Source organism: Eubalaena glacialis, chromosome 9 (genome assembly GCF_028564815.1).
Source record: "Eubalaena glacialis isolate mEubGla1 chromosome 9, mEubGla1.1.hap2.+ XY, whole genome shotgun sequence".
Classification (NCBI taxonomy): domain Eukaryota; kingdom Metazoa; phylum Chordata; class Mammalia; order Artiodactyla; family Balaenidae; genus Eubalaena; species Eubalaena glacialis.
In genome coordinates this window covers 23,090,444-23,108,135 of record NC_083724.1, presented here as the reverse complement: position 1 = coordinate 23,108,135, position 17,692 = coordinate 23,090,444, and the positions used below count along the sequence as shown (strand labels likewise).

The window sequence follows — 17,692 nt, the reverse complement described above, 5'->3', positions numbered from 1 at the left end:
GTAAACAGGTGTCTCAGCTGTTAGATCTCTTTTCCCTTATTCCAGAAGTTTTCAAACTTACTTAACAACAAAACCCCTTTACCAAGAGAAATCTGATATGTAAAAAAAGCAAACAAAATTAGTATTTTACAATATAAATTAAATATACAAGTTCACAATGATTATATCTCTATTACTTTATTCTATTTTCTTGCTTTTTAAAATTATAATAGAAAAACACATTTATTACAATAAATTAAGTGAAAAATCATAATTATCCCTTTTCCCTAGTCCATTCATAGCCACTCAAAGACACCAGTATTAATATTTTGGTGTTCATCTTCACATCTTTCTCTGTATCCACAAAAACTTCTACAAACATATTTACATCTTTATTTTTCTTAATAGATCTTTATTGGAGTATAATTGCTTCACAATACCGTGTTAGTTTCTGCTGTACAACAAAGTGAATCAGCCACATGCATACATATGTCCCCATATCCCCTTCTTCTTAAGCCTCCCTCCCATCCTCCCTATCCCAACCCTCTAGGTCATCACAAAGCACTGAGCTGATCTCTCTGTGCTATGCTGCCGATTCCCACTAGCTATATCTTTAGATTTTACTTGTTTACTTTTTACAAAAATGCGCTATATATCATTCACGTTAGCACAGAGTCCGCTTTGTTTCCAGTTAAAAATATATAAGCTTTTTAATTTAGACCTAACTCGTTCTTTGTAGTAGTTGCATAATATTCCATGGGATTCAAAGCTGTTTTTTAAAAATCATCTGTACGACTCATCACTCAAAGTAAACACATTTTTGTATATTTCCTTCAAGCTTTTTGTAAAAAGGTTAGAAAAATTCACCAATAGATCAAAGTCAGCATTATTTGGAATATGAGAAGAAAATCAAAGGAAAATTTCTAGGGAACAACCTAGTAAGAAATAAAAAGAAATAAGAAATATGGGGATATATGTAAATGTATAGCTGATTCACTTTGTTATAAAGCAGAAACTAACACACCATTGTAAAGCAATTATACTCCAATAAAGATGTTTAAAAAATAAATAAATAAAGGACAACATGAAAAATAAAAATATAAATGAAAAAAAGAAGAAAAACGAAATAAGAAGGTAATTACTATTTCTAGTAAGAAATATAAGGGTAGGGGGAGAAGGAAGAAATCTGAACAAGATAAAATAATTTACTTGATGGTAACTGAGTAAAACATCTTGTTTACTTAGATACAAATTAATGATTGAAATGTTAAGAATGTGGATAGAATTGCTTGATTAATCATTATATTAAAACAGAACATAGGTTATCAAACTCTTAAACAGAAAATGTGTGGCAGGAAGAGGAGGGAAGGGAGAAGAGGGAGAGATGGAGAGAATGAGAACAGATCAAGTGATGAGAAAGGTTAATAACCGGAACAACTGATGTACATGCCCTCAATCCAAACCTCAAAAAAAATGTGACATCTCAATTATACTGATGAAGATATGCAGCTAAAGTAAATAAGGTTAAGACTGCTGGCTCGGGCAAAGATTCCTCAATCTAACTTACACCAAAGGAAAACACTGGCTACAATACTAGTCTTAGACGATAGAGGTATTGGGGAAAGAAATCTTAAATGAGATTTGAAAGATAAGAAAAGTATGTAATATAATACAAATTACTAAGAAACACAAGATCTTAAACTTGTGCATCAAAACACATCAAGGAGGCGCAAGAGGGAGGGGATATGCAGATATATGTATGCAGATAGCTGATTCACTTTGTTACACAGCAGCAACTAACACACCATTGTAAAGCAATTATACTCCAAGAAAAATGTTAAAAAAAAAAAAATAAGGACGCTTAAAAAAAAAAAACGCATCAAGGTGAAATTATTAAAACTAAAAGGAAAATCAGAAAAACTACAACAGCAGCAGGAGATTGTAATTCACTATTAATTTACAACAGTATTGGAAGACAGGTTTCTTGAGAAATGAGAGCACAGTGTTGAGTGGCCTATCCACACACTGAGCTCCATATTCCACCAATAGGAAATATTTTTTTAATCTTATGAATAGTTTTTATGAACATCAGAAATAATATGCTTTAAAAGACTAGAACATTTGCTCATTGTGGTTTCAAATCAGAATGCAGTAAAACCGGACAAATTTTACACTATTTTGAACCAAAAACAATGTTCTTATCAACTAATTATTAGGTCAAAAATAAAATAACCTAATACTGCTCACCAGTGTAACTATGGGGTATAACCAAAATAGTAATCAAAGAGAAATCCAGAAACTGAGGTCGTTTTCAGTTCTGTTTTTCTGTTATCTCACCTTAATGAAGTCACTTAATCATTCCAAGCCTCAGCTTCATCTATAAAATGGAAATAACACCTACACCTCACATAATCTTGTGAGTATTTAGGTGATTAGCATTTTTCCTGGCACATAATGACCTTTACCATTACGTACTTTACAAACTGAAATCTTATGTGAGAAAAACATACCAAAGGAAAACATAAAAAGGAATAATGTGAATAAAAATAGAAGAAAAATACACTTGAAAAAATTAATATAAAAGCTCTTTTTCCTTTTAAATTGGCCCATTAAAAAAAGCAAACCTTTGGTAGTAACAAAAAAATTAGAAACAAGAATGGAATTTCTCCACTTGAATGGTAACAGAATATTAAGAATAATAGTATGATAGACGTGAATAATATACAACTGAACATATAAAGTAGATGGTTAGAGATGAATGATTTTCTACAAAAGATAAAATACAAGGAAACATAAAACTCCTAAGTAAATAAGTTTAAAAAAAAAAAAAAACCCTAATGAAAATACTCAGCCTAGAAGCCTGAACTAATGCAAAAACTTCCTTCTGTTTACTCCCCTTTTCTCCACTGCAAGTCTTTCTCCACCCCACAGCCAGAATGATTATGTCACTACCACCAATACCCTTTCAAATGGCTGCCACTGGAATCCCCATGCCTGAACTCCTATCACTCTTCCTCTGGTGCACAGGGTGCATCTCTGTGGCCTTCTTCAGCTCCCTGAAGGTTTTACACTCAGTTCCAGCTCCGAATCTCTGCACAGGGCCTTCTCTGCCTTTAGTGGTCTCCCCATCTCTATGCCTGGCTACTTCCTACACACCTCCCTTACACCCTATACTTAATTTAAATCAAGTCCCCAAATATATTCTTTCATATAATCCTTTTCCATCTTAGCATTTATTGCCATTTTAACTCTATACTCTTTGCCTTATTGTTTAATACTCGTCTCCCCAAGTAGACGTTTCTTTCCTTCACCAACGTATCCCTAACACCTGGCATACAGAAGGTACCCAGTAAATATTTGCCAAATAAATGATGAGACTGATGAAGCTAAATAAGGAAACAGAAACCAACTCATGAAGGTCTTTTATACCTAGTTATTCTTAGGGTAAGAAAAGGCCATAGAAGAGTTTTAAATAGGAGAATGACGTGATCAAACACGTTATCTATCTTAGCAAAGCAGTATTAACAACAGGCATGTCAAATACATGACAAGAATGCCCTATTCCTTCCTGTAAACAAAACAGACATTCTTAAAGATACTCTTTCTCCACTGAACTCAAATCAGCCCTCAGAATCCCTCTCAGGGCAGACCTCCGGGAAGGTCACGGCCAATCAATTACAGTGGCTCAAGGATTGAAACCTGATGATAGCTCAAAAACCCAAAGGTCTAGTATAAATACACGAGAAGACAAATGAATATTTTAAAGGTGAAGCGTCCAAATGTCCCATGTAGAACATTAGGTTAAAAAAGAAAATCTTGATTTGACAGTTACCCAGCTTTTACTAACAGTTCTTCAAAAAATTCTAAAACAGGAGCTATACAACAGTATCTTGCTTTTAAAAACATTTCTTTTGCTTACTTTTAATTAAGGCCATATTCACAGTCAGCCAATGATTAAAGAATATTTTTGACCCATTACCACCTGACTTTCATATTGGACTCAAGGGCATAGATTTTAGATCAGACCTCCATATATTCCAGAATAATTATCTCAATTATGTCATCCAGTACTGATGCCAAGTGTACAGCTGGAGCTAAATGCAGCTGTGCTAAGCATACAAAAGGTACTTTTAAATCATGGAAGCTGGTCCTAGACTTACTGTCCATTTTGAAAGGCCTAATTGGGATCATGAAGCTAGATTTCAATAATGGGAACAGAAAACTCACTTCATAAAATACATCCATTTATTCACTATTTAATTCCCCCAACTGTCCCAGCATGCTTACCTTTTTACGTACTCCTTCTTGGGTGCTGGACAGCTTGAGCAAAACAGGAGGAAGGAATTTAGATATAATATTCTGTAATTGTTCATCTGTTTCAGCATGGCCAAGTCGTAAAAAGACTCGTTCAAGCTGATCTACAATATAAAAAGAGAAAAGGAGAACTTAGCAAATCAAACAGAACTAAGACTAATTACTTTTATAGCTTAATCCTTTTTTCTATACTGCAGATCCTTCAGCCAGAACTTTAACCATAGCTAGCCCTGTATGCAGATGATTTTGACACAGCAATGAAACAACACTAAAAAGGTTTACTAGCTAATTATACTGTCTTACAACTGTCCTGGTCATTTAACCTCTAGAAGAGAGGAAAACAAAGACAAGAATAACAAATTTCTCTCCTATATACAAGGTTATTCAGTTTTTCTAAAGGATTTGCATACCAGAAAAGATACAAAAGCTTTGAAGAAATCACCTAGACCTAGCTAGCAGAGCCATGCAGGAGAACTTTAATCAGATACCAGGGATAATATTATATCTTTGGGGAAACCATCTTACTGATGAAATTTCTTCAAAGACAGAATCACTGCCCATTACTGTTGGAATTAGCCAACCAGAATGTGAGAGACAAACTTCCACCAAGAAAGCCACTGAGAAACATATTAACACCAAAGGGATGCTCTCAGCAAAACCCAGGCAACTACAGAACGAGCAACTAACACACTCAGAGCTTCTGTCTCTTCAATCAATACATTGCAGGGGAGGGGAGAGTGCTGAGGTGAAAGGGGAACCTACCAACGGCAAATGACTGGATACTTGATTTTTTTTAATTATTGTTTATTTTTTAGGTGTTACAATGGTATTGTGGTTATGTTTGTTTTTTAGAGGTTCTTACAAAAATTATCCGTAAGTGATTAGGGAGCATTCTAAGGAGCTGGAAATGTCCTACATCTCAATCTGAGTGATGATTACACAGCTATATACATTTATAAAAATTCACAAGCTCTATCCTTTCATACTTTCTACTGTATCTATTATACCTTAATTTTAAAATTTAAAAATAAAAAACAAAAAAATTTATTTAAAGGGGTCCTTTTTTTCAGAGATAAAGACTAAAATATCTACAGGTGAAATAACAGTTACTTAGATTTACATCAAATAATCAGGGGTGTACTGGAAATCTGCTAAGAGAGTAAATTTCAGATGTTCTCACAAAAAAAAAAAAGGCAACTGTGAGAAAAAGACATCTTAATCAGCTTGACTGAAGTAATCATTTCATTATGTATATGTGTACCAAATTATCACATTGTACACCTTAAATATATATAATTATTTCAGAAACTAAAAATAAATAAAAATAAAGTCATGGCCTCATTCAGGTCCTCATTTTAAAATAAATAAATAATTGGGGGTGCTGGGGTGAGGAATGGGGAGGGGCCATATAAGTGAAACCAAGATTGGTCACTAGCTGATAACTGTTCGAGTTATGTGATAGATACTGAGAATTTGTACTTCTGTATATGCTTGAAATTTCCATAATAATTTTTTACAGGAAGAGATATATATACACATATAGATATAGATACATAGATATAGATATGTATCTCCAGCGGGAGCCTAGAAGCAGTCACAACCTGGCACAACCTAGTAGCAACAAGCACACCCAGCACCCGGATCTTGGGTTTTTAAACACCATTCTCCAGTAAAAGGAGCCAGACTCTTGGGGAAATGGCTGATTCTAGGGCTGAGGCAGGGAAAAAACAAGATGAACCTGAAGCATCCTGTAGGGCCAGAAAGGAAACAGGGCCTGATAAGTCAAAGGGATGCAGGAACCACCCTGAAAGAGCTCCATTATGGCCAAGGCTGGAACAAATTTGAGGAACAAAATAAATAACATAGTATTGGATTCTAACCCAAAGTATAAAATAAATTTACACGACTCCATGATATAAATAAATGACTGAATGATTAAACGCACTGGGGAAAAGAGACAAGTCTTTCTTACAGAATTCCAAATAATTATGTAGATACCTCCCCCTACAGGAGGTAGAGCTTAATTCGTGCCTCTACCCACCCCTTGAGGGTAGACTAGATTTAGTGACTTGCTTCCAAAGAACAGAAGAGGGAAAGAGGAAAATGTTAACTTTACAGTGGCGAAACCTGATAAATACTATTTTAACCAAGCGATGCCATGTGGTATCAGGATCACTAACATGACAAGAAAGGCATTTCACCTCTGTGGTATTCCTTCCGAAAACTCATAACCCTCATCTACTCATGAGTAAAACAAAAAACCAACAAAAACACCAAGTTAAAATACATTCTACAGGCTACCTGGCCAGTATTGCTCAAGACTTTCAAGATCGTGAAGAAAAAAAAAAAAAAAAGAAAGACTAAGAAATTGTCACAGACTAGAGGAGTCTGGGGAGACAGGACATCTAAATGCAGTGTGGTGCCCTGGACTGGATCCCAGAACAGAAAGAGGACATTAACGGAAAAACTGATGAAATCCAAATAAAGTCTTGAGTTTAGCTTTTAAAATTAATAATAAGGGAAGGAAGGGAGGAAAGGCAGGAAGGCTGGCTCTGAGATTATCAGACCAAATGCTTCTATTTGCTAATAGTTGAATGCTGCTATAAAAAGGAGCTCTTAGGTACAGTGGATTCAATCCACAACATCCATGGAAGTTACAGGTAAGGAGTCTCTGCCCCAGCACCTTATAGATCTTAGGCAGTGGAAACTGCCTACAGATTTTGGCTACAGAAACTTAGAAGAACTGTTCTGTGGAAGAAGGCCAAAAGTGAAATTCTTCATAACAAACTAACCTGCAAAATCTGTGCCAAAGGCTTAAAAAAAAAACAGGTGATATCTGGTCCTTTTCATTTTTCATACAATCATTTGGGTGCTTCCTATGTATCCCCAGCATAGCACCTAACACTTTCTACTCTCCCTCACTAGAAAGGAAAAGATAACATCCTCAACACAGTAAAATTGTTTATGATGGGAATGTGGGAATGGAAAGAAAGGGCACCAAACATCACACGGGGGTCCTTGTCAAACAGGTCAAGCACACCCAAGGAAGAGGCAAAGGAGGAGGATCAATGTAACGCTGCTGCGTCATTCTGACAAACATCTATGCTTTAAATAAACGATCATCAAACACGTTCAAACTTTATGAAAAGAAATGTAAATAAAAGTGCAGATATAATCAACCACTTTTTCAGCCTACCAAAGTTAGCAAAATGTGGGCAAAGATTTAGCAACAGTATGGTGCCTGAATCCTGCTGTTAACGGCACAGAAAGGTGAACCCTGTGCCTTTACCCTCAACCCTGGAAACTGAGCCCCGTGAAAGTGACAATCCAAATTAGGCCTTTGCCCCCAAACATGTCTATTCAGAAACAAGAAGGGATGTAACCAAAACTTCTGAAAATTCAAAAGGAATCTAAAGCTCAAGTTCACCTTTCACAAGGACTCAGTGTTTAGTTGTAGGAACTGAGATCCTCCAGGTCATCACCAAAGTATCTGAGGCATGACAAACATTACTTTAGAGTCAGGGGCAAGTTCCACCCTCTCCACAATTTTGATGTTATTCCTCTTATTCAAACTCATATTGAGTTAATTTCGCTTACAAGAAAATTAAAGACATCACTATAACCTCAGATAATCACTGTTAAATGTGGGGAATATGAACTATTTTTTCCTATTCATACACTAACATTATTTTAACCTACAAACTGGAATATGACACATACTATTTTACAATTTGCCTTTTTTTTCCTTTTAGTTAACACAAACACATTATCTAAAACCCTTGGAGCAATAGATGTCTCAGGACTTTTCAGATTTTTGAATTAAAATAAAGTGTATATGCTGTGTATTTCAAATAACCCTATCCACCCTGTGTGTTCTAGGGCAGTTCCTATCATTAAATACATTCAGATTACTGCAATAAGACATATGGATGCTCACACTAAGTGGGATAGTCAAAGATTATAAAGAACCTCATATCCATTCAGGTCAGGTTTTAATACCCAAAAAAGTACACTAAAAAAAAAAAGTGTAGATATGTATAAAATCTTAAATATCTTTGCATGGCACTAAATAAAGATCTAATTGATAATGGCAACTATGTCTATAGAAGTAGTATGATTTATTTAACTATTTGTGCTATTACCAGATTTATAGTACCACAAACGACGCTCCAAAGAACATCCTTAGATATGGGGATATATGTATATGTATATGTATAGCTGATTCACTTTGTTATACAGCAGAAATTAACACACCACTGTAAAACAACTATACTCCAATAAAGATGTTAAAAAAATAAAATAAAATAAAAAACAAAGAACATCCTTATCCACGTGTATCTGTGCACTTGTATGGGTTTCTGTAAGCTAAAACCCTAGAAATGAAACTGCTGAGTTAAAGGGTAGGAGTGTCAAGTTTAAGAGATTCTGGAAAAATGTCCTTCAAAAAGGCTGTGCTCATTTATACCACCAGCAGTATATGTAAGTACCAATTTCCCTATACTCACTCCTACAATGAGTAATCAATCTTACAAAGATTGTAAGTAATCAACCTTAGCTGAATATGATAAATTTTAAAAAATCTCACTGTTGTTTTATATCTTCTATTACTGAGGTAAAGTTAGTTTGTTTGTTTATTTATTTATTTATGGCTGTGTTGGGTCTTCGTTGCTGTGCGCAGGCTTTCTCTAGTTGCAGAGAGCGAGGGCTACTCTTCGTTGCAGTGCACGGGCCTCTCATTGCGGTGGCTTCTCTTGTTGCAGAGCACAGGCTCTAGGGCGCGCGGGCTTCAGTAGTTGCGGCACTTGGGCTCAGTAGTTGTGGCTCACGGGCTCTAGAGCGCAGGCTCAGTAGTTGTAGTGCATGGGCTTAGCTGCTCCGCAGCATGTGGGATCTTCCCGGACCAGGGCTCGAACTCGTGTCCCCTGCATTGGCAGGTGGATTCTTAACCACTGCACCACTAGGGAAGTCCCTTATTGGTCATTTGAAATATCTTCTTCAGCAAATTACTTTATTCTTTTGAGTTGCTGACTTCTAAAAGCTTTTATACAATATTGAAAAAACTACCCCGTTCTTCCATACATTAAAATACTTTTTTCCTAGTATGCCTTGTGACTCTATAGCACATTCTTTCTTTTCATATCTAAGTTTTTTAAACATAAATGTACCATTCCTTTGTTTTATGGCTTCTGAGTTTCTAGTCATGCTTAGAAATGCCTTTTTAACTCTAAGATTATAAAAAATATTATATTCTGCAGAGAAGAGTTAACACAGCAGGCCTGAGACTGCTATCCTTACAAGGCTTTGTTTGCCAAGGCTAGTCCTTGGCTGCCATCTGGAGACTTGGATTTCAGGAGGGTTCCCACCATTCCCAGAGCTGATGAGAGTTACTCACTGTGCCTGAACTGTTTGTGCAAACAGTATGTTTTATGCTCAACCATGTTTTCCTCTTGAGAATCTAGAATTCTAGTACGTGTTAAGCAGAAGGTGCCAATGTGACCAGCACCAAATAAAAACCCTCGGTAATGAGTCTCTAAAGAATATCCCCGGTAGACAACATTTCATTGTCAAAACTCCTTGCTGAAGGAATTAAGCATGTCCCATGTGCCTCAACTGGGAGAGGACTCTCGGCAGCTTGCACCTGGTTTCCTCCAGACTCCACCTCATGTGCCTTTTCCCTTTGCTCATTTTGCTTTTTATCCTTTTACGGTAATAAATGTTAGCCATGAGTACAAATATGTGCAGAGTCCTGTGAATCCTCCTAGCAAGTCACGGAACCTGGGGGTGGTCCTGGAAACCCTGACACATATATTTGTCTATGTTTTCTTCTAGCTCTTATGATTTTCCTTTCTGTATCCAAGTCTTTAACCAGCTGGAATTTTTCTGGCACATGAGGGATGTAAGAAACCTAGTCTTTTGTGGGTTTTTAAAATCTTTTTCATTGTGAAACAAAACATTTAGAAAAATGCGTACAAAACATAAGTGTAGTTTAATGAGTTATTATAAACACCTATGTAACTACTGCTCAAGTCAAGAAAAAAAAATTTATTATGAAACTTGTACAAAGAAAGGTTTCTACTCCACTTGGAGTTGGAGAGGACTGAAAGACTGTTGAATATAAAAAAGCACAGTGAGTTTTAAGGTCACGGAGGTAATTACAGCCAAGCAAGAACTAGAATAGGGTCTTCTGACTTTCAGCCTAAAAACCCTTACCTACCCATGCAAATGTCTACAACGATGACCCTGTATTTTATATGATACTATCCCTGTATACTGCACCTTCTACAGGGAGCCCTGTTTGAGAGAATCACCAAAAGGTCATAAGAATTTGCCTCAGGTGGTATTCAGGTGGTATTTATGACAACGGGAAAATGTACAAATTCAAAGGTCAGAAAACAACACCAGAGAAAGCTCACTACTATGAATAAGAAGCTAAGACCAAACATGTCAAACTAAATTTACCCTTCCTCCTCCTTCTCCCTGCTCTACCAAATTCTCTCCTCCATCAAGGCCCAGCACCCTGCTATCTTCACCCTGTAAAGCACTAATTCCCCTATCTAGATCACACATTCACTCACACACTCATTCAAGTATGTATTGAAGCCCTACTGTGTGCCAGAGCTTGGTGGTCATGGGTATAGAGTAGAGAAGGAAGAGGCAAGGCTGGTGTCCAGGTTTAGCACACGTGTATGGTAACTGCAGTAGAAAGAAAACAACAGAAGACCAGAGATAGACTGCTCAAGACAAGAGCATTTAAGGATGGACGAAGGAGAGTCTGAAAAAGGGAAGGATAGGCAACAGGCAAAAATAGGAAGCAAACTGAGTATGGGGTCGTAACAACTCAGGAAAGAAAATAAATGGACTAGTCAGGAAGAACTGGAAAAAATTTGTTTGTCCATTTAAAAAAAAAACCTAAAAAATCCTTGCAGGTAAATTAATGACACAAGTGTAAGAAACAAGATTTTAAAGCTTTTAAAAGAAAACTGAGAAGGGAAAATTAAAACTCAAGCACAAGGCATTAAAGACTAACAGGTTGGGCTTCCCTGGTGGTGCAGTGGTTGAGAATCTGCCTGCCAATGCAGGGGACACGGGTTCGAGCCCTGGTCTGGGAAGATCCCACATACCGTGAAGCGACTAGGCCCGTGAGCCACAACTGCTGAGCCTGTGCGTCTGGAGCCTGTGCTCTGCAACAAGAGAGGCCGCGATAGTGAGAGGCCCGCGAGAGAGGCCCGCGCACCGCGATGAAGAGTGGCCCCCACTTGCCACAACTAGAGAAAGCCCTCGCACAGAAACGAAGACCCAACACAGCCATATATAAATAAATAAATAAATAAATAAATAAATAAAATTTTTTTAAAAAATAAAATAACAGGTTAAGATTTTAAAATATCATAAAACACACCATAAAGTAAAAGAATAAGATATAAATAGCTACAATGTTTTTAAATGAAAAGAAATTGAGTAAATATACTTTTTAAATTCCTACAAATCAAGAAAAAGCAAATTAATCCAAAGATTTTAAATGGACAAAGAGTATAAGCAGGCAATTCAGAGATAAGAGTCATATATTTAATAACACATAAAAAGATGCTCAGTCACACTGATCAGGAATACGTAAAATTAACACAATAATGAGATACAATTTTGCACCCTACACATTAGAAAAACTCTTCAAATGTTGGCAAAGACTGGAAACCAACCAAGAGGAACTCAGGCTCACCACTGATGGGGTGTACAATGATACAATCTCTGAGGAACAAATCTCTAGTTAAGTAGTCTCTAGTGACGCTCAAGAGGCACATCCCCTTCAACCTGGCAGTCCTACTCCAGGGGACCATACTCTACAGCAGTGCCCAGCTGCAAAGTAGCGCAGCTGCAAACTGTTTGTCACCAGCCCTCTAAGAGAGAAGGAACACTTCTTGCTTCACGGAGAAAGTCTTACCAGGATAAGAAATGTTAAATAAATTAACAGTGAGAGTTGATTTCCATTCTGCCACAAGTTCCCTATTTGCAAGACATAATTCCCCAGTCCTCAGACCACACTTCTTTGTGTATCACTGTCCTGGAGAAAAACTCCCAGGGAAAGACAAGCACAAGGACACTGTAAGAAACTGTTCATAGCCACGGGGTCAGTAAATGCAAAAAAAAAAAAAAAAGGAAACAATCTAAATGTCAGTCAACAGGAAAATGGATAAAGAAAATGTGGCAGGGTCATACAACAATGAAAATAAGCAAGAGTCACATGTCACATGGACCAACATGACAATATCTTAAAAACTAAGATCAAACAAAGAAAGCAAGTTGCAGGATATGTACATTATGGTTCCACTTATGTCAAGTTTTTAAGTGCAACATATACATTGCTTATGATATGTACAGCACAGGAACCCTTGGTCAAGGAGATAAAAGAGAAGAAAAAATGAAGGGGAGAGGAGAGAAAAAAAAAGAAAGAAAAGGAAAATCTGTAAGGGGTAACACAGGGGGTTTGAATTGTATCAGTAATGTTTATGTCTTTAAAAAATAAAAGACCTGGGGCTTCCCTGGAGGCGCAGTGGTTAAGAATCTGCCTGCCAATGCAGGGGACACAGGTTTGATCCCTGGTCCGGGAAGACCCCACATGCTGTGGAGCAACTAAGCCCGTGCGCCACAACTACTGAGCCCGTGAGCCACCACTACTGAGCCCACATGCCACAACTACTGAAGCCCGTGCACCTAGAGCCCATGTTCCGCAGCAAGAGAAGCCACCGCAATGAGAAGCCCGTGCACCGCAACAAAGAGTAGCCCCTGCTCGCTGTAATTAGAGAAAGCCTGCGTGCAGCAACGAAGACCCAACGCAGCCAAAAATAAATAATTAAAATAAAAATTTTTTTAAAAGTTAAAAAATAATAATAATAGCTAAATAAATAAAAGACCTGAAGCTAATAGCAAAAAATGTACAGATTTGACAAATATGAGTGGGACATACCTAAGTGTTCCTAAGATAATCTCTATACTCTTCTTCATACTTGAAATATTTCATTAATTAAAAAGAATATATACACCATGATAATTGTTTTATGATACTATATAAAAAGAAGAAAATACATCAGTAATTTTTCTTCTTTATATTTTCATGTACTTTTCAAATACTCTTCAGTAAAAATACATTTCTTTTTAGAAAAAATAACATACAGAGCAAATTTTTTAAATGAACCCATGTTTCAAGGATAAAGAAATTTAAATCGCAGAATTTTACAACTTGAAAGGAACCTTAAAGAATATGGAAGTAGACTTCCCTGGTGGCGCAGTGGTTAAGAATCCGTCTGCCAACGCAGGGGACTGGGGTTCGAGCCCTGGTCTGGGAAGATCCCACGTACCGCGTGGCAACTAAGCCCGTGTGTCACAACTACTGAGCCTGCGCTCTAGAGCCCACGAGCCACAACTACCGAAGCCCGTGCGCCTAGAGCCCATGTTCCGCAACAAGAGAAGCCACCACAATGAGAAGCCCATGCACCACAACGAAGAGTAGTCCCTGTTCCCCGCAACTAGAGAAAGCCCACGTGCAGCAACGAAGACCCAATGCAGCCAAATAAATAAATAAATTTTTTTAAAAAAAGAATATGGTAGAACAAAAATAAGAACATTTACTGGTAGAAATGCAAAATGGTATAGCCATTTTGGAAGACAACAACTTAGGAAAACTAAACATACTCCCACCATACAATCCAGCAATCATACTCCTTGGTATTTACCCAAGGAGTTGAAAACTTATGTCCACACAAAGACCTGCACATGGATGTTTACAGCAGCTTTATTCATAATTGCCAACACTTGGAAGTAACCAAGATGTCCTTCAGTGGGTGAATGGATAAATAAACTGGTACCTACAGACAATGGACTGTTACTCAGCACTAAAAAGAAATGAGCTGTCAGACCATGAAAAGACATGGAGGAACCTTAAAGGGATATTACTAAGTGAAAGAAGCCAATCTGAAAAGGCTACATACTGTATGATTCTAACTATATGACATTCTGGAAAAGGCATAACTATGGAGACAGTAAAAAGATCAGTAGTTGCCAGGGAGGAAGGGGAAAGGAAGGATGAATATGAAGAACACAGAGGATTTGTAGGGCAGTGAAAATATTCTCTGTGATATTACAATGATGGATATATATCATTATACATCTGTCTAAACCCACAGAATATACAACACCAAGAATGAACCATAAGGTAAACTATGGATGTGCGGTAATTATGATATGTCAGTGTAGGTTCATCCTTTGTAAAATATGTACCATTCTGTTGAGTGATGTGGATAATGAGGGTGGCTATACAAATATGGGGGCAGGGGGTGTATGGGAAATCTCTGTCCCTTCCTGTCAATTTTGTTGTAAACCTAAAACTGCTCTTAAAAAATAGTCTTTAAAAAAACATTTAGTCTCAAAGGAAACATATCAGAAACAGTGAGATTCTTAAATCCCCAAATGAACAAACAAACAAAAAAACAAATCCCAGTTTAGCTTATGTCAGCTATTACATTCCTGTGGGAAAAAAAATCTACTAAGAATAAATATATTGGGACTTCCCTGTTGGTGCAGTGGTTAAGAATCCGCCTGCCAATGCAGGGGACACGGGTTCAAGCCCTCGTCCAGGAAGATCCCACACACCACGGAGCAACTAAGCCTGTGTGCCACAACTACTGAGCCTGCACTCTAGAGCCCGCAAGCCACAACTACTGAGCCCGCATGCCACAACTACTGAAGCCTGTGCGCTTAGGGCCCGTGCTCTGCAACAAGAGAAGCCAACGCAATGAGAAGCCCACGTCCCCCAACCAAGAGTAGCCCCCGCTCGCTGCAACTAGAGAAAGCTCATGTGCAGCAACGAAGACCCAATGCAGCCAAAAATAAATAAATAAATATTAAAAGAAAGAAAAAAAGATTTAAAAAAAGAGTAAATATATTCATTTACTTTCCATTAAATAATTCTCTAATTCATATTATTCGCCTGCCTTTAACTTCTCTATCTAAAGGGAAAGACGGGACCTTCCTTCCTTCTACCCCACAAGGAAGAAATAACCAGTAAAGGTTTAAGGACTTCACTTCAGTGTTATCTACCATTGGCCACTGATAATTCTGAAAACATATAATTATTCCTGAGAAATAAAACTGTCCACATAAATCACTCATTCTTCATATCTCTCCAAAAAATACAACTTTGGCTTCTGAGTCAAGGAAGAAAGGCTATTTTTTCCACAGGATTATAAAAGGCAAATACTGGCTTTTCACTCATATCATCACTTATGGAAAAAATACTTTAAAAAATAAAAAAGAAAGAAGGAAAGAAAAAGCAATAAATCACTTTCCTTAGATGAATCACCTCTTCATGACAACTTGAACATCAAATCATTCCTTAGAAAGTATGCAAGAAAAACATTACTGTCAAAAAGATTACGGAAAGGCTATATTTAAGGTAGTTATTATCCTTATGTGGTGGAATTTCAGAGGATTCTTTTTTGGCTTGCTGGTTTAATTCTATGTCATTACTAACTTACTTCATGAGCGTGAATTACTTGTGTGAATTAAAAAAGAAAATGGTTATTTCAGTGTGACAGGTTTCAGATTTCTTTACATTCGTTTAAATTTTCTACAAAGAACATCATTTTTTTCTGAATGTGAAAGTAAATTTTAAATTATAAATCAGGTTAGAAGCCTTAAGTGGAAGCTGAGATTGAAAGGGAAAGCTGAAAATACTTGGACCACTGCCCATTGCATCATAAATCAATTAATAATCCAACGTTACAGGATATCTTGAGAAAGATCTGTCAAGTTACTACCAAAATACACTAGACTATAACAGAATAATTTCACAAGAAAAACAGTCTCCCTAATAGTATTTAACTTCTTCTGCTTCACACATATGTAAATACATTATAGTCACAAAGCAATTTCACATGGCCTTCTAAGCCTCAGAAAAACATTGTGAGGTGGGCAGCGATTATCTGCATTTGTAGATGAAAAACTGGGGCTCAGGATCTGACTTGCCAAAGGTCACCAAGCTAATGACACAAAGAATCACAAGTTGAACCTAGAGAGGTCTTTATCCTCCAAGTGCACAACAGAACACAGTACCTCCCTCTAAAGTACTATTTATTGAAGTAGGTAATATTAGCTTCAACTTACAGATGAGGAAACAGAGCCCAGAATTCACTGAGAATGTTGACCAAGATTACAAAGGTAGTAAGTAAGTGTCAGGGCTAGGTTTCAAACTCCAGGCGGTCAACTGCAAACCCAATGCTCCTTCTAGTATGCTAAATTACAGCACAGCTGAGGCAGAGAAAGTAGGCGGGGATGACACTAAGCCTTACTAGATAACTATGCACAACATGACTTTGTACCCTGACCACAGCCAATGTGACAGGAATGGTCCCGGACTCATTTATCCTTTCCTCAGGAACTCAGAATTGGGACCAAAGAGTCAAGCCTCCCTTGCGTGCCTGGACCTCTAAGAGTAAGCCAGGAGATATGACATGGGCATCTTCAGCCCACGCCATGGAGCACAAAATCAGAAGAAGCTGGTCTGAAGAAAGAATGGCAGGGGGTGCAGAGAGAAGCTGGAAGAACTGGAGGACATCTAGTCCTTAGTTCCAAACCCCTCCTGAGGGTCCCTCTTATTTCCATAAGACTCCATGACTCCTTACAGTAAGTGTCCCATTTTTGCTTATACCACCTTAACACTGTGTCCAAATGTAAACGGAAGGTTTTTGCCAAGGGGGAAAAAAAATCTACTTCCATAAAAGTACATTAAAAAATAAGCAGCTAGCACATGTAGCATATGCCGGAGGTGAATATCAGATGAGAGGAAGTCCTTCCTAAGACTAGACCAGGGCTTCCCTGGTGGCGCAGTGGTTGAGAATCTGCCTGCCAATGCAGGGGACACGGGTTCGAGCCCTGGTCTGGGAAGATCCCACATGCCGCGGAGCAACTGGGCCTGTGAGCCACAATTACTGAGCCTGCGCGTCTGGAGCCTGTGCTCCGCAACAAGAGAGACCACGATAGTGAGAGGCCCGCGCACCGCGATGAAGAGTGGCCCCCGCTTGCCACGACTAGAGAAAGCCCTCGCATAGAAACGAAGACCCAACACAGCCATAAATAAAATAAATAAATAAAATTAAAAAAAAAAAGAGTAGACCAATCTAGCCACAAAGGACCTTCTTGACCATGCATCACACTGCTCCCCAACAGCTGTCCAAACTGCAAGAGCTTCTTAAGTGCACCATATGTTCTTCTTGCACAATTCTTTTGATCAACCAAGTCCCTCATCCAAGAATACTCTACCAACCTCTCCTGACCATTTCTCCATCTCCACATATCCAAATCCTCTCCATTCAAGGTCCAGCTCAAATACTACATGCTCCACACTTAC

At 37.8% G+C, this 17,692-nt stretch overlaps 1 protein-coding gene across 4 annotated transcripts in view; it reads right to left on the bottom strand.

The window, feature by feature from the left end:
- ECPAS (Ecm29 proteasome adaptor and scaffold) overlaps positions 1-17,692 on the bottom strand; it is a 97,490-nt gene that overhangs the window by 66,470 nt on the left and 13,328 nt on the right. For all 4 annotated transcript variants that reach the window (XM_061200112.1, XM_061200111.1, XM_061200113.1 and 1 more), the window contains one exon: positions 4,267-4,397. In XM_061200112.1, coding sequence (XP_061056095.1) covers positions 4,267-4,397 — 131 coding nt within the window. The remainder of the gene's footprint in view (positions 1-4,266; positions 4,398-17,692) is intronic.